The 24,163-nt window shown below is 42.2% G+C and overlaps 1 protein-coding gene across 2 annotated transcripts in view; it reads left to right on the top strand.

The window, feature by feature from the left end:
- The first annotated feature begins 13,219 nt into the window (after positions 1-13,219).
- Positions 13,220-24,163, top strand: part of LOC120065035 (CTTNBP2 N-terminal-like protein) — a 31,482-nt gene continuing 20,538 nt past the window's right edge. For both annotated transcript variants that reach the window (XM_039015687.1, XM_039015688.1), the window contains exon 1: positions 13,220-13,500. In XM_039015687.1, the coding sequence (XP_038871615.1) occupies positions 13,462-13,500 (39 nt within the window). In that variant the 5' untranslated portion in view covers positions 13,220-13,461. The remainder of the gene's footprint in view (positions 13,501-24,163) is intronic.

Raw genomic sequence — 24,163 nt, 5'->3', positions numbered from 1 at the left:
GTTCCCTCAGCGCTCATAACAAGCAACCTCTGACAAAAGTCCCTCTACTTCTAGTCGAGGTGAAAATTATGAATCAGACACCTTATCGATAGCAACAGCTCATGGTCCTCCTGGAATCAGAAGTTGTTTTTTTTACTCAATTGAGGAACGTAGTCAGAGAAATGATGATGAATGTCTTGCTCGATCTGTGTATGCAACTGGTTCACCTCTGATGCTCACAGGCAATGTGTATTGGAAAATATTTCTGAATGTTCTTTGCCCAGCATACACCCCCCCAACCAGACATGCTTTATCTACTAATTTGCTGGATTCAGAGTTCAAGTGAAGGTCAAGCAAATGATACAGAAAGCAGACTGTATTGCAATCATCTCTGATGGGTGGTCGAATGTTCGTGGGCAAGGAATAATTAACTTCACTAGGGTAGGGGCAGCATTCGGAATTTTGGATGAAAAGCGTGCCCAAATTAATCTGCCTGCTACTCAGGCCCAGAAGATAGGATATGCATATAATTGGTAGATTTGGATAGAAAACACTCTACAGTTTCCAAAAATGTTCAAATAATGTCTGAGTATAACAAAACTGATATGGCAGGCGAAAACCTGAGGAAAATCCATCCAGGAAGTACTATTATTTTGAAAGGCTGTTTTTCCATTGAAAGCCTATCCACCATACAAAGACTTAGGACCCAGTTCACGATCTCTATGGCTTCTTCTACATGTGGCCAGTCTTTAGGCATGGTTTCAGGCTTTTACTCTGAAAAATGAGGGAGATACAGCACTTTCAATGAGTGGACAGTGGAAATTTCCAGACATGAGCCCAGCGCGTGATCGGGAGCGCGCCTTTCTTGTTTCTCCTTTTCTATTGACGAAGCTTTTGTCCGGTTGAAATATTATTGATTATTTATGACAAAAACAACCTGAGGATTGATTTTAAACATCGTTTGACATGTTTCTACGAACCTTTATTATACTTTTTTGACTTTTCATCAGGATGTTGAGAGCGCACTTTGTGCCTTTGGATTACTGAACTAAACGCACCAACAAAACTGAGGTTTTTGGACATAGAGGGACATTATCGAACAAAACAAACATTTATTGTGTAACATGGAGTCCTGGGAGTGCCACCAGATGATCATCAAAGGTAAGTGATTAATTTAATCGCTATTTCTGACTTTTGTGAGTCCTCCTTGGTTGGAAAATGTCTGTATGGTGTTTTGTGGCTAGGCGCTGTCCTAACATAATCGCATGGTGTGCTTTCGCCGTAAAGCCTTTTGGAAATCTGACACAGCGGCTGGATTAACAAGACGTTTATCTTTAATCCTATGTATAACACTTGTATCTTTCATCAATGTTTATGATGAGTATTTCTGTAATTTGATTTGGCTCTCTGCAATTTCACCGGATGTTATTTGAGTCAATGCATTACTGAACATAACGCACCAATTTAAACTGAGGTTTTTGGACATAAAAAGGGACTTTATTGAACAAAACATTTATTGTGTAACATGCAGTCCTGGGAATGCCACCAGATGAATATCATCAAAGGTTAGTGATTCATTTAATTGCTATTTCTGACTTTTGTGAGTCCTCTCCTTGGCTGGAAAATGTCTGTATGGTTTCTTGTGGCTAGGCACTGTCCTAACAATCGCATGGTGTGCTTTCGCCGTAAAGCCTTTTTGAAATCGGACACTGTGGTTGGATTAAGAAGAAGTTTATCTTTAAAATGGTGTATAATACTTGTATGTTTGAGGAATTTTTATTTCGGGATTTCTGTTTGAATTTGGCGCCCTGCAATTTCACTGGCTGTTGTCGAGGTGGGACGTTAGCGTCCCAATGATACCAGAGAGGTATCATTCTTGCCACTATAGGGGGTGCTGTTTTCGCATTAGCATAATTTCCTCTACAGATTAAACTGCCTCTTATTCAATTATTGCTCTTACTATATGCATATAATTAATACCATTGGATAGAAAACAATCTATAGTTTCTAAAACCGTTTCAATTTTGTCTCTGAGTTAAACAGAAGTCATTTGACAGCACTTTCCCTGACCAAGAAGAAGAATGCAAGATGTGTATGCTCGCTTCAACGCTCTGCCTATATATGGTCACGCCACCTATGACCCGAAACACACTTCATTCGTCTTCCTCTGGGTGTCAAGAGGACGTCAGATGAGAAATTTTTTGTTTACCTTGTACTGACGTGAAATAAGACCTATTTCTTTGGCGTGACCGACAACTTCCGGTTCTCTGATTCGCGCTATTTGGAGGTGCGATTGTCTACTGTTTTGCTGCCGTTACGGATGAAAACTATCTCCGTCTCGAAGTTTGTTTGATACATGTGACCATATCATCTTAATGTATGTTTTTTTCAATATAGTTTAATCAGATTATTTGAATTTTTTCGGGAGTTTTGCCGTGTTCCGTTCTGTGACTTTTTTTACTTTGGCCAGTCGACCAGTACATATGCTAAATGAAGAGGGAAAGTTGCCATTATGAATGGATTGAACGACTCATCAGGACTAAGGACACATTGATCAACATTCTGATGAAAGATCAGCAATAGTAAGACCCAATTTACGATGTTATTTCATATATCTGTCGTGCATGTGAACTGGTCGGGGGCGCCCAGCTGGTTCTGGCTGGCGTGGCTATGCTAATTTAGCGCTACATTTTGTTTTCGCTATAAAACATTTAATAAATCTGAAATATTGTTTGGATTCACCAGATGTTGGGCTTTCAGTATCTGTATGCTGTGTATTTTTCTGAAATGTTTTAAGATAAGTAATTAGTTATATGACGTTGGTCTCTGTAATTGTTCTGGCTGCGTCAGCACTATTTCAGATTGCAGCTGCAATGTAGAACTGTGATTTATACCTGAAAAATGCACATTTTTCAAAAAAAAAACTATGCTATACCATAAATATGTTATCAGACTGTCATCTTATGAAGTTGTTTCTTGGTTAGTGGCTATATATATTTTTATTTAGTCGAATTAGTGATAGCTACTGACGCAGGAAAAAACTGTTGGAGTAAAAAAATTGTGTCTTATGCTAACGTGGTTAGCTAATAGATTTACATATTGTGTCTTCCCTGTAAAACATTTTAAAAATCTGAAATGGTGGCTTTATTCACAAGATCTGTATCTTTCATCTGGTGTCTTGGACTTGTGATTTAATGATATTTAGATGCTACAATTTACTTGTGACGCTATGCTAGCTATGCTACTCAGTGGGGGGGGAGTGGGGGGTGATCCCGGATCCGGGTTGGTGACTCGTTAAAGGTTAACTACATCATCTCCATCCCTCAATCAGTATTCTACAAGAGCACAGACACAAGGGACAACAGACAAACCAGTCTCTGCATTGACCTTGGACCACAGAACGTATTTGCACTGGTGACAGACTGTCATGCCCTGGCCATAGAGAGGCTTTTATTCTATATTTTGGTTAGGGTGTGGTTCTCAATCAGCGGCAGCTGTCTATCGTTGTCTCTGATTGAGAACCATACTTAGGTAGCCCTTTTTTCCACCTGTCTTTGTGGGAAGTTGACTTTGTTTAGGGCACATAACCTTTAGCTTCATGGTTTGTTTGTTTAGTGTTTATTGTTTTGTTCGGCGTCATTTTTATAAATAAAAGGAAAATGTACGTTCACCACGCTGCACCTTGGTCCTCTTCTTTAAACGGCCGTGACACAGACACTGCTGCGAACATGAGGCTGCTTGGTCTAAAGTGGAGGTCCTACCCTCACATCACACCCATTGGCTGTGCTGCTCATGCATTAAATCTGCTCCACAAGGACATCATGGCACTGAAAACAATGGATACACTACAAGAGAGCCAAGGAAATGGTTAGGTATGTGAAGGGTTATCAAGTTATAGCAGCAATCTACCTCACCAAGCAAAGTGAGAAGAATAAGAGCACCAAATTGAAGCTGCCCAGCAACACGCCTTGGGGTGGTGTTGTCATCATGTTTGACAGTCTCCTGGAGGGGAAGGAGTCTCTCCAAGAAATGGCTATATCACAGTCTTCGGATATGGACAGCCCCGTCAAGAGGATCCTCCTGGATGACGTATTTTGGGAGAGAGTGGTAAGCAGCCTGAAACTCCTGAAACCTATAGCAGTAGCCATTGCACGGATTGAGGGGGACAATGCCATCCTGTCTGATGTTCAGACTCTGCTAACAGATGTAAGAGAAGAAATCCGTACTGCCCTGCCCACTTCAGTGTTGCTCCAAGCAGAGGAAACTGCAGTTCTGAAATACATCAAAAAGCGTGAAGACTTCTGCCTGAAAACCATACACCCCGCAGCGTACATGTTGGACCCCAAGTATGCTGGCAAGAGCATCCTGTCTGGTGCAGAGATCAACAAGGCCTATGGTGTCATCACTACCGTGTCTCGTCACCTTGGCCTGGATTAGGGCAAGGTTCTTGGCAGTCTGGAGAAGTACACTTCCAAGCAAGGGCTTTGGGATGGAGATGCAACATGGTAGTCGTGCCAACATATCTCATCAGCCACCTGGTGGAAGGGACTTTGTGGATCTGAGGCTCTTTCCCCTGTTGCCTCCATCATCCTCAAAATCCCACCAACATCAGTCGCCTCAGAGCGCAACTTGTCCTTGTTTGGGAACACACAAACCAGAGCACGCAACAGGCTGACCAACATAAGGGTTGGGTATCCTGGCAAGTTTGAGGCTTTTTGAGCCTGAGAACGAGCTATCCTCAACAAGGTTGGAAAGTGACAGTGAAGATGAGGCCTCAGAGTCTGAAATTTAAGAGGTGGACATTGAGGAGGTCCAGGGAGAAGACATGGAAGCCTGAGAGGAAGACAACCAAAGCTTAGTTTCTAGAATATCATTTTACAGATACTATATGTTGAAAATGTTTTTGGGAGATGCAATGGATCATTGAGGATCATTCAATATTCCCTTTCTTTTGTTGTTCAGTGAAATCATCCCATGCGAAGAGTCAACTCATTTAATTAAAGTTCAATTCGTAACAATTAAAAAATAAAAATTCTAATGGAAGGATTTAATAATGTGCAATTATGTCTACTTATGATAAGGTTAAAGGTTTATGTTTCTGTCTCCATATGATATGGTAAATATATCCAATTAAAAAAACATCTACATTTAAATGGTATTAATATTAATTTGCATATATTTCCATTAATTCCCATATATTCCCGCTAATTCCCCTATATTTCCATGATATCCCAAGGAAAGTTTCCACCTCTGAATATTCCTCCAAATGCGCAACTCTAGTTACAAATCATCTATAACCGTATGTCATGCTTAAGGGTTCATAAATGTGGCATAACTGTGTGACATAACCACCAATGTCAAATGTGACATAACCCACTATGTCAAATAGGACATAAACCTGTGCTTTATAAAGGGTGGCATAAGCACCGCTTAATAAAGGCTTTATAAATCATATTAAATTGAGTCTTCACAAAGCATTTTTAACCGTGTCATGCATCTTGGTAGAGCATTGCAACGCCAGGATAGTGGATTCGATTCCCGGAACCCATGTCAAAATCTATTCACGCAAGACTGTAAGTCGCTTTCAGGCCCATCAGGTCTTTGACACATTCACCCACTCCACCGCTGAAAGATCATCCACAAAATGCTGGCACCATTGTAACAAGTAGTAATCAAGCCCTGGTCTCCAGCATTTGACCAGAAGAGGAATACCTGGTGCGGTGGTCTCAGCTAGGACTACTCCAAATCATCTTGGCTCTGACACACACACACAAGCTTTGCAGGTCCATCAACCGCTTTAAATAGCTCTCACACCCTACAGTAACCTGTGGATCATGAGAGAACCTTCATTAATCAGCAGAACGTTAATAATCTATTTATTGACACTTCATGAAGTATCCTGTTATACTTAGTTTGAAGTGAGACACCGTCGATTATTCATAACACATCCATAAAGACTCTATATCACATGACACTGTACTTAATTTAAAGTCAGACCCCTTTGGATATTTATAACACAAATGCCTTGTATCATATGACGCTGTACTTACTATAAAGTCAGACATCTTTGGCCATTCATATCACATACATAAGGGCGTAATGATGCAAACACAAATGTATTAACACTTAGGTAATTATCAGGATAAGGTAAGACCCAGATGCAGATCATGTCGAAGTAACAATGTTTATTACAGCAACAGAGGCAAAGGTAAAGGATAGCAGGCAGGCTCAGGGTCAGGGGCAGGACAGGCAAGGGTCAAAAACCAGGAGGGCCAGAAAAAGAGAGGCTGGGAAAAGAGACAGGAGCTGACAGGACAATCGCTGGTTAGCTTGACAAACAAGACGGACTGGCAACAGACAAACAGAAAACACAGGGGATAATGGGGAAGATGGGCAACACCTGGAGGGGGTCGGAGACAAGCACAAAGACAGGTGAAACAGATTAGGGCGTGACAGGTAATTATCACTAACAGGTCTTTATGGAGCCTTTATAAGCTGCACTTCATTTAAAGCGAGATCGAATTGTCCAACCCATCGGGTATCTCATTACACCCCATTATGCCATGTCTTGAAAAATGCAGACAGACGGAATCAAAGTAAGTTTACATTGTAATACTTTTGACAGCCAACTTTCTACCTTAAGCCTGTGTTTTCATCACACTAACTCACTGTACATATCAACCCCTCTGTGTCCAGGATTGTTTTTATCAGGCAAAGTTGAGCTGTATGAATAAAATATTTTCCTTCCCTGACATGTGCATCACCAAATACATGGTAAAGTGGAGCAGCCACCAGAAATTTGGAAGGAGTCAGAGCCATTATGTGATAAAATTTCCATTCATAATATTGCGTTATGGTACTTAGCGGAACCATTTGCCTGGTTGTCTCTCAATGTTGGTCTGTGTGGACATGGCTTTCTCGCATTGTTTTCCCAAATATTACTGAATAGGTATTTTGAGTTTTACTGGGGAAGACCTGAGCCTCAAGGCTTCCATTTCATCTGAACCGCAATGCAGTATTTACGCGGTAGCTCTTTTTCTCCATGGTCAAATACAATCATCAGACGGTTTTGGGTAGTCTAAAAACACACTACTAGATACTAGCCTATAGATTCCCCTCACAGGTAACTGCTTTCTGATTTTAGAATAAGAAGTGTGTTTGAATGGGCACTACTTTGTAAACAGAAACATTGAGCAAACATCGCTATGGTGGATTCGGTTGAATGCAACCTCAATTTCAGGATTCTCTGTGTCCATTTGTATGTGCATTTGTTCACCAGCTTGCAACGGTGACATTTTTCTTTACCACTGTAAGGTGTTGCTGTAGCGGTTCACAATGTCCCTAGACTACAGTTATTATCTCGGCTATGATAAACATTGCACCCAAAAGGTCTTTATCTTGCCAACACTGACTGTGTAACTTTTGTCCATCATCCTCTAATGGCTGTCTGCCTTAAACCTAGACATGAGCTATGATCCACATAGCCTACTCTGAGTATATCACACCAGCCATGCTGCTGTAGTCTACTCCATTCCTGGAGGCTGACCAAAAATCCCTGACTTCGTTTAGTGCCTTGAAAGGTTTCAGGTAAAAGCACATGGCATAGCTGGATACGCAAAAAAAAGCTATAGTAATCTAATACACATCCAACTCATTTAAATCTCCCTGCCCTCTATTTTACTGGTTCCACATTGGCATATTTGTTCCTTGCCAGCCATTATTACAGGTAGCAGACAACATCCAATTGATAGGGCAGGTTTATTTGAGTGGGCCAGGGAAAACACCTTTTTCAAATGGTTGAACAGGGCCATATATGCCAACCCAAATGTCACCCAAGGTGTTTACAAATCTAATCAAAGGCTCCATTTGTCATAGCTTTCTTATTAGTTCATGATTTGTTGTTTGTTTCTTTTTGTTGGAAATGCCAGCTATGCCGCTATGGATTTGATTTTGATACGCGTTTTGGAATTGTACAGTAGTTTCAGCACCAACTTTTCTTTATCAGACTACTGTACTTTACAACAGTATTGAGGACACTTGTGTTTTGTTGCTTTGTTTTGTGACATTTTGTAATAGAAAAAAATATATTGGCATTAGTCATATAATAACTTCCACAATGCTTTACAGTATAATTCAATGATACTTTGTTTACAGTGACAAATAAGCTCTCAAGAGGTATGCAAATATATTCATCAGTGCACTTTCACTCTCAAAGGTCAACCTGCGAGGCAATTAGCACGCCACGTGACTGTACAGCTAAAACAAATTCATTAGGGCGGCAGGTAGCCAGTAACCGAAAGTTTGATGGTTCAAATTCCTGAGCTGACTAGGTGAAAAATCTGTTGATGTGCCCTTGAGCAAGGCACTTAACCCTAATTGCTCCAGGGTCACTGTCAATAATGGCTGATCCCTGGCTCTGACCCCACTCTCTGAAGGTGTCTCAGGGGGAGTGGGATATGCAAAAAAACAAATGTCCAATTCAAACATGTGAAATAGGACAAATGTAAGCATCCACCTAAATATCTTATTATAATTACCCAGCATCCCTTTCTTCCAGCATGGAGGTGTGTGTGGTTGAAAGGTGTGGCTGTCTAATTGTGACTCAGGAGGAGTTGCTGAGGGGTAAAATGTTCCTATGCCATTGTGTCCTCTCTACGGCGAGTCAGACAGCCAGAGTGACATATATAGAGTGTTGATGAATAACTAAAACCCCTACAGATCTGGGTGTCAGGCAACAGATGCTGATAACAGCCACAGATTAGGTCTTAGATTGGTGACGGATCCCACCAAGATGGCAATGCTATATTTACCCCCTTTGCCTCCCCTCCTATATAATCGCTGCCTGTGCTGTGTGTGAGGGGGTCATTGGGTTTTGCCACATTACATGGAGCACCGAGTGTGAAGTGTATATGAAATATTAATTTAAGAGGTAGAAAGAATGCAGGCTTTTGAGAAGTAGGGCAAGGCAGAGGTGGAAAATAGAGGAGGGAGCTCATTCCTGTGTGGAATGCAGGTTTTCAACTTAGAGTCACATGACAGTGTGATATTAGAATGCATTTATAGAGTTAGCCCCTTGTTATCTGTATTTTATCCTTATTCTGATTTAAGGTTGTATCATAATGATGGTATTGTAAGGATCAGAACCATTAACTAATTTGTTTAGTCTAGCCGATTGTACATCCATTACATTTTGCTCATGCATCCCAAATACATTTGTCCATCCACGCTTGGATCCAAGGATCCTCAAACAGGATCCAAGGATCCTCAAACATTGTTGGAGCCTAAATGTATTTTTCAGCCAAATATGACGACTGAAATCGACTGTGAATTTTCTATGTAAAGTTTGCTTTCCGGGCATGACTGAAGGCAGCCAGCACACCTTGAGGAGAATGTTTATTGAACATAAAAACACTCCTCTCAGCAATTGTGTCAGTGGCAATAAGTAGAGAGGAGGAAAAGTTTCAGAATTTCAAATGAAAGAAGAGAAATACAAAACTAAAAAGCAATCCCAGCTAGCACATTTGGTTCCTTAGAAGTTGTGGCAATTCACCTGGACATGACTGACCAGGTGAATCCAGGTGAAAGCTGTGTTCCCTTATTGACGTCACTTGTTAAATCCACTTCAATCAGTGTAGACGAAGGGGAGGAAACAGGATAACAAAGGATTTTTCAGCCTTGAGACAATTGAGACATGGATTGTGTACAGTGCATTTGGAAAGTATTCAGACCCCTTGACTTTTTCCACAATTAGTTTCGTTACAGCCTTATTCTAAAATGTATTAAATAGTTTCCCCCCCCTCATCAATCTACACACAATACCCCACAATGACAAAGCAAAAACATGTTTTTAGAAATTTTTGTAAATGTATGAAATATCACGAAATAAGTATTCAGACCATTTACGCAGTACATTGTGGAAGCACTTCTGGCAACAATTACAGACCCCTTGTCTTCTTGGGTATGATGTTACAAGCTTGACACACCTGCATTTGGGGAGTTTCTCCCATTCTTCTCTGCAGATCTTCTCAAGCTCTGTCAGGTTGGATGTGGAGCATCCCTGCACAGCTATTTTCAGGTCTCTCCAGAGATGTTTTATCGGGTTCCAGTCCGAGCTCTGGCGAGGCCACTGAAGGATATTCAGAGACTTTTCCCGAAGCCACTGCTGCGTTGTCTTGGCTGTGTGCTTATAGTCATTGTCCTGTTGGAAGGAGAACCAGTCTGAGGTCATGAGCGCTCTGGAGCAGGTTTCCATAAAGGATCTCTCTGTACTTTGCACCGTTCATCTTTCCCTCGATCCTGACTAGTCTCCCAGTCCCTGCCGCTGAAAAACATACCCACAGCATGATGCTTCACCATAGGGATGGTGCAAGGTTTCCTTCCAGATGTGACGCTTGGCATTCAGGCCAAAGAGTTCAATCTTGGTTTCATTAGACCAGAGAATCTTGTTTCTCATGGTCAGAGTCCTTTAGGAGCCTTTTAGCAAACTCCAAGCAGGCTGTGATGTGGCTTTTACTGAGAAGTGGCTTCCATCTGGCCACTCTACCATAAAGGCCTGATTGGTGGAGTGCTGCAGAAATGGTTGTCCTTCTGGAAGGTTCTCCCATCTCTACAGAGGAACTCTGGAGCTCTGTCAGCGTGACCATCGGGTTATTGGTCACCTCCCTGACCAAGGCCCATCTCCCCCGATTGCTCAGTTTGGCCGTGCAGCCAGCTCCAGGAAGTCTTGGTGGTTCCAAACTTCTTCCATTTAAGAATGATGTTGTCCACTGTGTTCTTAGGGACCTTCAATGCTACAGAAACGTTTTGGTACCCTTCCCCAGATCTGTGCCTTGACACAATCCTGTCTCGGAGCTCCACGGACAATTCCTACTTATATAGACAGGTGTGTGTCTTTCCAAATCATGCCCAATCAATTGAATTTACCACAGGTGGACTCCAATCAAGTTGTAGAAACATCTCAAGGATGATCAATGGAAACAGGATGCACCTGAGCAAAATTTAGGGTCTCATAGCAAAGGGTCTGAATACTTATGTAAGTAAGGTATTTCTGTAAATTTTTAATACATTTGCAAAAATGTCTAAACCTGTTTTTGCTTTGTCATTATGGGATATTGTGTGTAGATTGGTGAGGAAAAAAGTTAATTTAATCAATTTTAGAACAAATCTGTAATGTAACAATGGAAGGGGTCTGAATACTTTCCGAATGTGCTGTATGTGTGCCATTCAAAGGGTGAATGGACAAGACAAAAGATTTAAGTGCCTTTGACAGGGGTATGATAGTAGATGCCAGACGCACTGGTTTGTGTCAACAGTTTCCCATTTTTCAAGAATGGTCCACCACCCAAAGGACATCCAGCCAACTTGACACAACTTTGGGAAGAATTGGAGTCAACATGGGCCAGCATCCCTGTGGAAGACTTTCGACACCTTCTAGAGTCCATCCCCCGATGAATTGAGGCTGTTCTGAGGGCAAAAGCGTGTGAAACTCAATATTAGGAATGTGTTCTTAATGTTCTGTACACTCGGTGTATATGTTTTTAAATAAATAACATTCTTAGAGCATTACTAATGTTTTCCTTTGGTGTTTATGGAAAGTTTTCTTAATGTTCTGAGAATGGAATTTAGGGCTTATTGATGTTGTGTACAATTAAATGTTTTGAAACATTCCCAGAATATTCTGAGAACTACTTTCCCAGACGTGTGTGGAATGTTCTGTGGAAGCACTGAAATTCCCACAGAAGAAGGTTGGTTCTTAACGTTCTCGGAACAATTTGAGAAATTTACTTTAAATACAACCATGAGGAAACCTGTAGGAAACGTTATGCTGAAGTACTGAAATTTCCACAGAAGAACATTGTTAACATCCGAAAATTGCCAATGTCAAACCAGTTGGAGAACGTTCATAGAACAATACCAACATTTCCATGAAATGTAACCATGTTTGAACTTTTAGGAAACGTTCTGTTAAACATTTTTGTCAAGTTCCTTAAATGTGTAGAGATTGGCATTAAGGCCATTAAGCTTGGCTTGAATAACCTAGCACTGCTCTCTACTGGCAAATAGGGTGTATTGCATTTGCAATAGGCAACAGGGGTTCATGAGGCAAACAAATCAAGGATTCAAGTTTTTTTTAAATACAATTCATTGTGTTATGCAGTATAAACTCCCTATTGTGTATATATTACACCACTGTATTGTTTTCCTAATGTTAAGAAGCATTCCTAATCCCTACTCAAAAGCTTTCTGAGGAAACGGTATTCTAATCAACAGAGAATGCATGGGTACTAGCCAGGTGGTGATGAGTAAAACATCACACATGGGATGATGTGAGACATTCCTGTCTGAAGTCACAGAGAAGAATGCATCTCTAGCCACGGGCAAGTCAACACCTGCATTTGGGTTACTGCTATGTTGACTGTGCTTTGTTCTACTGGGATATGGACCATTTGAGAGAAACCACAACACAAGACAGGATGGCAGACTTTGACTGGAGTCTGAACCACAGCTAGGCATTTTAGGTTCAGTAAAGATACTAACATGAAAGCACAAGGAGAGAGACTGTTTCCCCTTCTCAGTGTCTTACAAACAATATTTGTTTTGTCTCTACCCACCTTGTGGTGTGTAGTAATAACAGATGGGGATATTTTAGAGGAGAGAACTGTAATCCCCTCTAATCCTGCTAAAAATCCCTGGGATTTTTATGTTAAATGTGTCTGGGAAACAAAGGAATGTGTTGATCAATGATCAACTGGTTTATGAAGTCAGGTAGTCATGAGATATAAACTCGTCCACCTTTAATTTAATTGATTAGATCACTTCATAAAATGTATGATGATGATTTCATTTGTTTACATTTCCATATGTCTGTGATTATTAAAGTAGCCTATCCAAAGTGCATAATTTGGAACAGTGAAAAATAAAGTGTTATGACGTCATCATTATTAGAGTAGCCTATTTGAAGTGAGTAAATGTTACAGATACAGTAGCGTGGCTACTCTAGAAACGTGAATGTTCCATGATCCCGGCAGACTTTTTGCTATCTGATAGAAATCACAACATACCATAAAGATATTTTTCGTGTGCTCCTCATATCTTATGAGCTGGCAATGCGACCTGAAAACGTCTCCTTTAAAACTATAACCACCTTGAGCATAGAACAAAATGTTTACATGAACATTTCAAGTGAAGCACAGTTTGTAAGAGATAAGGCAAAATAACGTAACGTATAAGAAATGAACAAATCCGGATCTTTGAAAGAGGCAAAGACTTGGGGGAAAAATTCTAAACAAAGAAATCTATCCTTACCCAAGCAACAGCCTCCTTTCACTGCCTCCTGCGTCTGAGGTAGACTAATCTTATAGGTCAAAACTCTGAATTCGGACTTGCCTATAGGCTGATGGACTTGTCACATTTGAACTAATTTCTTCCGTATCGGAAACTGAAGACGCAAGACAAGACAATCTTTAACAATTGGTAAAGTTGATGTTGGAGTTTACAAAGGCATTGAAAAGACATATGAAGGTATGTTAATTGTCGAGGATAAACTTTTATATAATTATGAATAGCCAGACACTCGAATCACACACAGCTGTCGTAATACAATTGTTTATTCTTAAATCTATGGATTATCCGCAGTAGCCTATACAAGAAAATCTAGAGAAGTGAAACATACATGAAACATTGTCGCTCATTAACTCAAGTAAATTTAGAGGGGTTTTGTAGGATCTTCAATGTCCAGATAGAGATTGGCTAATACTATAGAAATATATATTATTTATGTGTTGTGCTTGTTTCTCTGTTTTATATATCCTGATTTGGTAAACATGCTTATAATGAACGTCTGTCCGTCATTTAGTGATGTGAAACAAGACTATATCATGTGACTGACAAACGTTATAAATTGTCTATTTATTGTCTAGTGTTATATTTTCCACCTCTGTCAGAAAAATATAACCTCACACAATAGCATTTTACATTGTATCATTGTTGCAACAAATAGACAAGACTACATGAGTAGTTTATCCACTCGTTTTGATTTATCATTGAGACGGTTAGCTAGTATTTCCTAAAGCTGTTAATGGGACGTCAGACATTACATCAGACTTCATGGAAATTAACCAGGACCTCAATGAATTATAATGGCTTTACAAAAGGGATTTTTTGTTTGTAATAGCACTGACATGATACTGAAATTCTAATTATTGCACACAGACATGAATGAGAACACACATTTAGGTAGCTACAGTATGCTGCTGACTTTGAAAAGGAATGTCAGTTATTACTTTGATCTGATCCAGTCTCTTGACACAAAGAGTTGTCTGTTGTGACCTGTTTAGCCCAAAGGCTTCATTTTACCGTACAAACGAATTGTATGCAGCCGGTAATACACTCGTATCCCTCGTGGACCGTTTGTATTTAAAACATTATCAATTCAAGCTGCAAAGGCTTCTATTTCCTCCTTAACTTTATTTAATGGTGATAACTTGCGTTCAGCCAGGGGTAAACAACAGACAGCTGCAATCTGATTGGCTGAACGCGATACGCAATATCTGGGATTAGTATTTAGCCACTCTAGCATTGTGGTGGAAAATTGTGTTTCATAAGGAAGAATGCATATTGTTTCCGTATGATAAGTTGGATTAAGGAATAAAGACAGACACCAATGTTAAGTTCAATAGCCTTGTTAAGCATTGTACAAATCCCTACGCCTGGAGTCTGGGGAACAGTCCAACTAGTCGATTACCTATCAACTAGACTCCGTAACATCATCCTTTTCAATAGAAAGTGCAAACATAACGGCATAACATTGAGTTCTTAACAGTCAAGTCATAACAATTGAAAAGCATGACATTTTCTTTTTACTTCAGCTGTCATCTTCCTTTTTTAAATTTTTGAAATATTTTTTTAAATTAACAGACAACAAGTTAAGTCTCTTGCTTACAGAGTAAGCCTGTCCGGTGGCTTGCACAGCCGACCCACCCGTGAGTAAGTATTGGCTCTGACAGGGGTAGGATTAGGGCCACGAGCTGGAGAGTTTGGTGGGGTAGAAGCTTCACCTTCAGTTGGCTCATGTCTCAATTCTGCACCCCTTACCCTTAGGCCTGGACTGTGATCCAGCTCATCTAGGTGAGTGTATGGCATGTTCTGGTTTGTCTGCTCTGCTACGCGCAGATCCACCCGATTGCGACGATAGAGGGAGCCACCAACATCCACCAGGTAAGAACGTGGTGCAACTCTCTGTAGGCATGTGCCCAGCCTCCAAAGTCCTGTGTGGTCTCCCGGCAGCGGTTTCATCCTTATAGTTTCACCCACCTCCAGCTCTGGTAGGTCTCGAGCAGTCCGGTCGTAGAAGCACTTAGCGAGCTGCTTTCTGTGACGCAGTTTGTCCGTGACGCCAACCATGACGCAGGGCTCAAGTAGCTTGTTAGCTACGGGGATAGTAGTCTTCAGACGTCTGGACAGAAGGCGTTGTGCTGGGCTGCTGTCCATGTTTTCGGTGGGTGTGTTCCTCCACTGTAAGATCGCTTTCCATGGGTCGTTGCTGTCGCGCCAGGCCCTGCTTAACAGGTTTTTTGCAATCTTGACAGCTGATTCTGCCTTGCCATTTGCTTTTGGGTGTCTTGGAGAGGAGGTCACGTGGTCAAACTCCCATTCTGAGGCGAAACGCTTGAACTGTGCAGTGAATTGTGGGCCATTGTCCGTGATTACCTTGTCAGGCTGACCTTGCCTTGCAAACTGCGCCTTGCAGCGCTTTATGACCGTCTCTGCAGACAAGTCAGGGAGCAGTTCAATTTCCCAAAAGTCAGAGTAATGATCAACGAGGAGAAGATAGTCCTTTTGTCTGTGGCTGAATAAGTCCATGCTGATGATTTGCCAGGCCCTTGTGGGCAGTTCGTGTGACATCATGGTTTCCTTTTGCTGTTCATGAGCGTACTCGTTGCATGTGGTACAGTTGCTGACAAAGTCTTTAATTTCTGCTTGCATGTTTGGCCAGTATAATGTTTCACGAGCCTGACGGTAGCATGCGTCACCTCCAACGTGACTGGAGTGTATGCGGGTAAGCATCTCTGGACGTAGTGATTTGGGAATAATGACCTTCTGACCTCTGAACAAGACGCCATTTTGCACACTGATCTCATCTCGAAAGGTCCAGTATTCTCTCACTGTGAAAGGTGTCTCCTCTTTCAGACATGGCCAACCTGCGAGAGCCATGGACTTCAGTGACTGTAGGTGTTCGTCCTTGTCAGTATGTTGCCTGATCTGGGCTAGGCGGTGATCTGTCACGTTTAAGTAGTCTGCCTGATTGATCTGTTGAACATCTTGTTGTTCCTGCTGTAGCGAACAGATGGCCTGCCGCTGATAGGCAGTGCCTCTACCTGTACATTGTGCTGTTGCCCTGCTCAGTGTGTCGCTGATGTACATCTCAGGTCCTGGCTTGTAAATGACCTTCAGGCTGTAGTTTTGCAGAGTCAGGAGCATACTTTGAAGCCTCTTGGGCGCGTTGAGGAGAGGTTTACTGAATATGGCAATGAGTGGTTTGTGGTCAGTTTCAGCGGTGACCAGCTCTCGACCATATAAGTAGTGATGGAATCGCTGGCAGGAGAAGACGATGCTGAGGCACTCTTTCTCAATTTGTGCATAGTTTTGTTCGGTGGGGGTGAGCGCTCTCGAGGCAAACGCAACGGGCTGGCCTTCCTGCATAAGGCAGCATCCAAGTCCCCTTTGGCTAGAGTCGCTCTGGATTGTGACAGGCTTCGTGACGTCGTAGTAGCGCAACACTGGCATGGATGAAGCCAGAGATTTCATCTCCTGCACTGCGGCCTCGTGCTTGGGTAGCCAGTGCCATGGTGTGTCTTTGTCCAGCAACCGGCGCAGAGGCTCACAGACTGCTGATAGGTGTGGCATGAACTTTGCAAGATAGTTTGCAAAGCCGATGAGACGCTGTACTCCTTTTGCATCAGACGGGTTTGGCATGTCGAGGATCGCTTGGACCTTGTCTGGGTCCGGCTTCAGGCCTTTTGCCGAGAGAATGTGGCCATGGAAGTGGACGTCTTTCACCTTGAACTGCAGCTTCTTCAGGCCAAGACGAAGCTTAACTGATCGGCAGCGCTCCATCAGTGCCAGGAGCTTCACATCGTGGTCGCGTTCTGCTTCTTCGTCTGTTTCACCACAGCCTACGATCAGGATATCATCGGCGATGGGTTCAATGCCCTTGAGCCCAGCCAGTAACTCGTGCTGCTTGCGTTGGTATACCTCAGGCGCCACTGAGACACCAAACGGGAGCTTGAGCCAGCGTTTCCGACCCCAGGGGGTCCAGAAGGTAGTCATGAAGCTGCTTTCTTCGTCCAGCTTGCATTGAAGGAATGCATCTCGGGCATCCACCAAGGTGAAAATCCTGGCCTTGGGAAGCTTATAGAGGACATCCTCTAGTGTCGGCATGATGTAGTGGGATCGTTTCAGTGCTTGGTTCAGATGCTTTGGGTCGATGCAGACCCTCAGCTTCTCTGGTTTTTTCACTATGACCATATTGCTGATCCAGTCAGTTGGTTCAGTCACAGATGTCATGTGGCCATCGGCCTCATACTTGTCCAGCTGGGCCTTCACAGCCACTTTCATTGCAATGGGCACATTGCGAGGAGCACACTGGACTGGAGTAATGCTCTCATCCACTTCAAAGTGTACCTCCCCAGGCACTGATTCAACGGGCATGTTGAATACATCGTCATATCTGCTGAGTAGTTGTTCTTTGGACAGGGGTCCATGCTGGACATGATCCACAATGTGCAGGTCATTTGGTACAGTGAACTGCATCAGTCCCAGGCGTTCGCATGTAGAGCCTGAGAGGAGAGGATTTTGACTGGTTTTCACAATCTCAAACTCCAGCTTGTGTTTGCGTCCCCGAATAACACATTCGGTCTCAAAGGTGCCCATAGAGCTCATTAGTTCTCCTGAGTACAGCTTTAGTCTAGTATCGCTGGGAAATAGATGTGTGTCAGGTGCCAGATTGATTTTGTCTTTGTAGCTCATTACGTTGCATGTAGCACCCGAATCCAGTTGACATTGTTGTTGCTTGTTGTGTAATCGTAGTGTCACAAACCATTTCTTCCCTCTTGAGTGTACAGCCCCAATGGATTCATGCATGTAAATGTCACTTTCACTGTTCAGCTCTGAACATTGAGTAACATCATCAACACAGTGAATCTTGCCCTCACTCACCCTTCTTTTGCTTTTGAGACACACTTTTGCAAAGTGATTATTAGTTCCACAAGCTCTGCATGGTTTTCCGTAGGCCGGGCAGTGCTCTTTGCCACGTGTGTGTGTGTATTCCCACAGTATTTACATGCTACGGGGCTCTCTGTGTTCACCGTTCGTGGTGAATTACTCTGCCTCGATTGGTTTTGTCTGAATGTCTGCCTAGCAACAGCGTGAACAGTATCAACGTCGGAGCGTGGGGTTTCCGTTTCCATTGCTCTCATTCTCATGTCAGTGACTTCAGCAGTGCGGCACATTTCGATGGCAGTTACTAATGTTAAGCCTCTCTCTCTCAGTAGACGCCGGCGCGTATTCTCATTTGCAATTCCCAGTACTATTTTGTCACGAATCAGTTCATCTTTCAATCCCTCGTATTCACAAGTGGCGGATTTCTCTCTCAAACGGGTTACAAAGTTGTGTACTGACTCACCCTCTTCCTGTTTGCAGCTTCCGAAAACGAACCGCTCGTAAATTACGTTTCTGGCGGGTTTGAAGTAATTCTCCAATGCATCCAATATAGCCTTTGCATCACACTGTTGTCGTGCCGTGAGGGTGAGATTGTGCCGGTAGATATGCCTGCATTCGCTGCCCATTAAACTCCTCAGAGTTGCCGCTTGTACCTCGTTGGGTTTCTCATGTAGACCGGTCGCCAGCGCATAGTCCTCGAATTCATCCCTGAAGTTGTCCCAATTAGTATTCCAGTCCCCTGTGAGAACCATGTGATTTGGTGGCGGAATGTTCGCTGCCATAGCAATGGAATAGGAGATTTCTTTGCCTTCAGTCATGGAGGTAGGTAGTGATGCTAGCTAGCCAGCTAACAACGAGTTGATCAGTGTTGTGAGTAGGAAACGGCTTGTGTTCGCATATGGAACGTAACTGCGCCTATACTGTACTTAGCTACAAAAATAACAAACGTGTGTTTTCCGAGCCACTTCTGATACCATGTTTCCGTATGATAAGTTGGATTAAGGAATAAAGACAGACACCAATGTTAAGTTCAATAGCCTTGTTAAGCATTGTACAAATCCCTACGCCTGGAGTCTGGGGGACAGTCCAACTAGTCGATTACCTATCAACTAGACTCCGTAACACATATTTTCCTTGTTTTTTCCCACCTTCTTAAAGTTAAGGAGGAAATCGAAGCCTTTGCAGCCTGAATAGGGGAGAATGTTTTAGATACGAGTATATTGCCGGCTGCATGCAATGCGTGGGGAGGTAAAATGAACTCAATATCGCTATCTGCCGGCCTTTGGGCTATGACCTGCAGACACTGACCCAGTCAGTCAGTCAGTCATAGTGCAGCAGGCCAAAGGCATCTGCTACTTTTGTGCTATGACTCATGGACAGTACTGATTGGCTTAGCCAGAGCTGGGAAGTATGTTGGTCAAATCAAATCAAATTTTGTTAGTCACATGCTGAAATGCTTACTTACGAGCCCCTAACCAAAAATGTAGTTAAAAATAAATTAAAAATATGAATAAGAAGTAAAAGAAACAAGTTATTAAAGAGCAGCAGTAAAATAACAATAGCGAGGCTATATACAGGGGGGTACCAGTACAGAGTCAATTTGCAGGGGCACCGGTTAGTTGAAGTAATATGTACATGTGGATAGAGTTATTAAAGTGACTATGCATAGATGATAACAATAGAGAGTAGCAGGCCTACCACTGTTGTGTCATAGGCAAACTTAATGATGGTGTTGGAGTCGTGCGTGGCAGATGTGTTGTTACCTACTCTTACCACCTGGGGGCGGCCCGTCAGGAAGTCCAGGATCCAGTTTCAGATGGAGGTGTTTAGTCCCAGTAGCTTATTGATGAGCTTTGAGGGCACTATGGTGTTGAACGCTGAGCTGTAGTTAATTGAGTAGCATTCTCACATAGGTGTTCCTTTTGTCCAGGTGGGAAAGGGCAGTGTGGAGTGCAATAGAGATTGCATCATCTGTGGATCTGTTGGTGTCAGTGAAGACACTTGCCAGTTGGTCAGCGCATGCTCGCAGTACACGTCCTGGTAATCCGTCTGGCCCTGCGGCCTTGTGAATGTTGACCTGTTTAAAGGTCCTACTCACATCGACTGCGGAGAGTGTGATCACAAAGTCTTCCGGAAGAGCTGATGCTCTCATGCATGTTTCAGTGCCATTTGCCTCGAAGCGAGCATAGTAGTTTAGCTCGTCTGGTAGGCTTGTGTCACTGGGTAGCTCTCGGCTGTGCTTCCTTTTGTAGTCTGTAATTGTTTGCAAGCCTTGCCACATCCGACGAGCATCAGAGACGGTGTAGTACGATTCGATCTTAGTCCTGTATTGATGCAACGCCTGTTTCATGGTTCCTCGGAGGGCATAGCAGGATTTCTAATAAGCTTGCGGGTTAGAGTCCCGCTCCTTGACAGCGGCAGCTCTAGCCTTTAGCTCAGTGCGGATGTTGCTTGTAATCCATGGCTTCTGGTTGGGGTATGTACGCACGGTCACTGTGGGGACGACGTCATCGATGCACTTATTGATGAAGCCAATGGCGGATGTGGTGTACTCCTCAATGCCATCGGAGAAATCCCGGAACATATTCCAGTCTGTGCTAGCAAAACAGTCCTGTAGTTTAGCATCTGCTTCTTCTGACCACTTTTTTATTGATCTAGTCACTGGTGCTTCCTGCTTTAATTTTTGCTTGTAAGCAGGAATCAGGAGGATAGAATTATGGTCAGATTTGTCAAATGGAGGGCGAGAGAGAGCTTTGTATGCGTCTCTGTGTGTGGAGTAAAGGTGGTCCAGAGTTTTTTTTGCTCTGGTTGCACATTTAACATGCTGATAGAAATTTGGTAAAACGGATTTAAGTTTCCCTGCATTAAAGTCCCCGGCTACTAGGAGCGCTGCCTCTGGGTGAGCGTTTTCTTGTTTGCTTATGGCAGAATACAGCTCATTCAAGGCTGTCTTAGTGCCAGCCTCTGACTGTGGTGGTATGTAAACAGCTACGAAAAATACAGATGAAAACTCTCTAGGTAAATAGTGTGGTCTACAGCTTATCATGAGATACTCTACCTCAGGCGAGCAATAGCTTGATACTTCCTTAGATATTGTGCACCAGCTGTTATTTACAAAAATATGAAGCCATGATTCCATGAAGCATAAGATATTACAGTTTTGAATGTCCCGTTGGTAGTTTAATCTTGCGCGTAGGTCATCTATTTTATTCTCCAAAGATTGCACGTTTGCTAGCAGAATGGAAGGAAGTGTGGGTTTATTCGATTGCCTACGAATTCTCAGAAGTCAGCCCGCACTTTGGCCCCTTTTTCTCCACCTCTTCACGCAAATCACGGATATCTGGGCCTGTTTCCGAGAAAGCAGTATATCGTTCGCGTCGGGCTCGTCAGACTTGTTAAAGGAAAAAAAGGATTCTGCCAGTCCGTGGTGAGTAATTGCAGTCCTGATGTCCAGAAGTTATTTTCGGTCATAAGAGTCGGTAGCGGCAAAATTATGTACAAAATAAGTAAAAAAATAAGTTACATAAACGCTAATAAACAAACAAAAAAACACGATCGTTTGGGGACACATAATTATGTCTGTCCCTCTCTTCTCCGGCGCCATCTCGGGGAGACATCTTCCCCAGCTATCACATTTTGTTCCTTGGAAGTTGTTGGAACGTATGTTTTTGGTTTCAAATTGTTTGTAGGAAAGAAGCCAATAGTTTCCTGACTGGTAAAACTGAATGTTTTTTAAACGTTCTGAGAACAGAAGTGAACATTTTGCCTGTTCTGGGAATGTTTATTTGTAGGTTGCAGTGAGGTTCTGAGAACGTTTTACTCTGGATCCTTGAAAGTTTTCCTGGGAGGTTTTTTAAGAGTGTGGCCAATAGGTCGTTTTCAATAAAATGTCACAATACGTTTGATTTGACTGCTGGGAAGGCAAGGAGTCCCCCAGCTCCGCTAAACCCATTGCCAACTACGTGCCTTTTTCAAGGGATTGTTAAATACATTTTATAACTATTTGCTTTTAATATCATCACCGATTGAGCATAGTCAGAACTACACATTTCTGATTTACCTGCAGCCTGATTAGTCCATGCAAAACAATTGCGCACATTCATTTCTATCATCAGAGTTATACAGCAGGTAAATGCATGCTTTTCATGATCATTAAAACATCAATGATCATGTAATTTCAGATACATGAAGGTAGCAATCCATTTGGCATTTAGCTAGCTAAGCAAACAACAAAGTTTAGCTTGCTTCATCAGAGATTAGGCTTTTGTCAGTCAGACTACTGTCATCACCACTATAGATGGCAAGCAAATCAAACAATATTTGGATATTGTCATCTAGTTTATCCCCTGGAGGTTCGCTTGTTAACTAGCCATATTGACGTGATCTGTTATTAGCTAGCTAGCCAATTCGACGTGGTCTATCAATCAATGTAGCCTATATCATGTCTGTCAGCAGCAATTGTAATTAAACAATGTTGAAAAGGGGATCATGTTAGCGAGCTTCTCTAGGTAGGCCTACATTGGTTGGAGGAAAAAGTGCATTAGGTCTACTTACCATTCATTATATGTTTAGCCAAATGTACAACGTTTCTACTGGTAGCTTGCAAAGTAAACATTATCAGCTAACAGTACCACGGCAAATGCACCCATACTTGTCAGGTATAGTTCAGTTTTATTTTATATCACTCAAATATCCAATTGATGGTGGCCAATATTGAGAGATATCGTGAGACGTATCTGAAATTACATGAAAAAATGATGTTTACTGATCATGAAAAGTATGCAGTTAGTTGCTGTATAACTCTGATGATAGAGATAAATGTGAATAATTGTTTTGCATGGAATAATTAGTGGGCGTGGCCAACACATCTGAACACTTAGCAAGATTGAGAGTGTTTTGTTGATGCTGAACACCACTAAAGTTTTCTTGTGTTTTGTATGTAAAGTTTTCTTAACAGAATGTATGTTTTTAAATATCATTCTTAAATGCTGACTTCGCCAGCCACGCGAGTGCGCCATTAAGCGCATGTTGATTTTGTCTATCCCCACCAGAAGCGATCATGACACGCAGGTTAAAATACCAAAATCAACTGTGAATCACTAAATCAATTTCGGGCCAGGTCGAAACACACATTAAACATTTGTGGACATTTAGCTAATTAGCTGTTGCTAGCTAGTAGTGCTGAGCGATTAACCAACATTTTGGTTATTTTTCATTTTTTTTAAACAACTAAATTACATACGTTGGTTGAATTATTTAAATTCCATTTCATTTTTTTTTTATGTGAGGTTAATGCGCACATTTCACAGTTTCTCTAAAGATAAATCAGATCAAGCCTGAACTGTGCAATGTTGTAGGGAGTTGTAGTTTCCAACAGGCCAATATTCCACATAATTTAGCGCATAAGATGTGGTAATTAACTACAATGACTATAATCCATTACGCATCTTTATTTGTCCGGTCTTTATTTCTTTTATGCCTGCTATGGAAGAAACAAGAATGCGGATTGTGAGGGGAGAGCAGCGATTGTGAGAGAGCAGCTGTTGCTTCGCAAAGTATCTCTACTTGAAAATACATGATCAAAGTGATTGATAGTTGGTATTCAGCAGTCATAAAAGTATGCCTTATTTACTTTGAAGAACTACAAAATAGTGATTTTGGCAGACTGCATAGGGAGCACCTCTATAGAGATGAGATGATGACTTGGAATGAAATAATAAAGTAAACAAATAAAACAAATGTAATATACTCAACAACTGAAATATTTTGTTAAAGTAAACATTTTTGAATAAATTATGGTTAGTATCTGATAAGCAGCAGTGGCGGTTCTAGCTTGTATGGCTCCCTGGGCGAACCCCCCCCTTCATACATTGTCACGACTTCCACCGAAGTCGGCTCCTCTCCTTGTTCGGGCGGCGTTCGGCGGTCGACGTCACGGGCCTTCTAGCCATCGCCGCTCCATATT

This window comes from Salvelinus namaycush, chromosome 20 (assembly GCF_016432855.1).
Source record: "Salvelinus namaycush isolate Seneca chromosome 20, SaNama_1.0, whole genome shotgun sequence".
Taxonomy (NCBI): domain Eukaryota; kingdom Metazoa; phylum Chordata; class Actinopteri; order Salmoniformes; family Salmonidae; genus Salvelinus; species Salvelinus namaycush.
The sequence above is the reverse complement of the archived record's forward strand: the minus strand, read 5'-3'. Positions and strand labels throughout refer to the sequence as shown.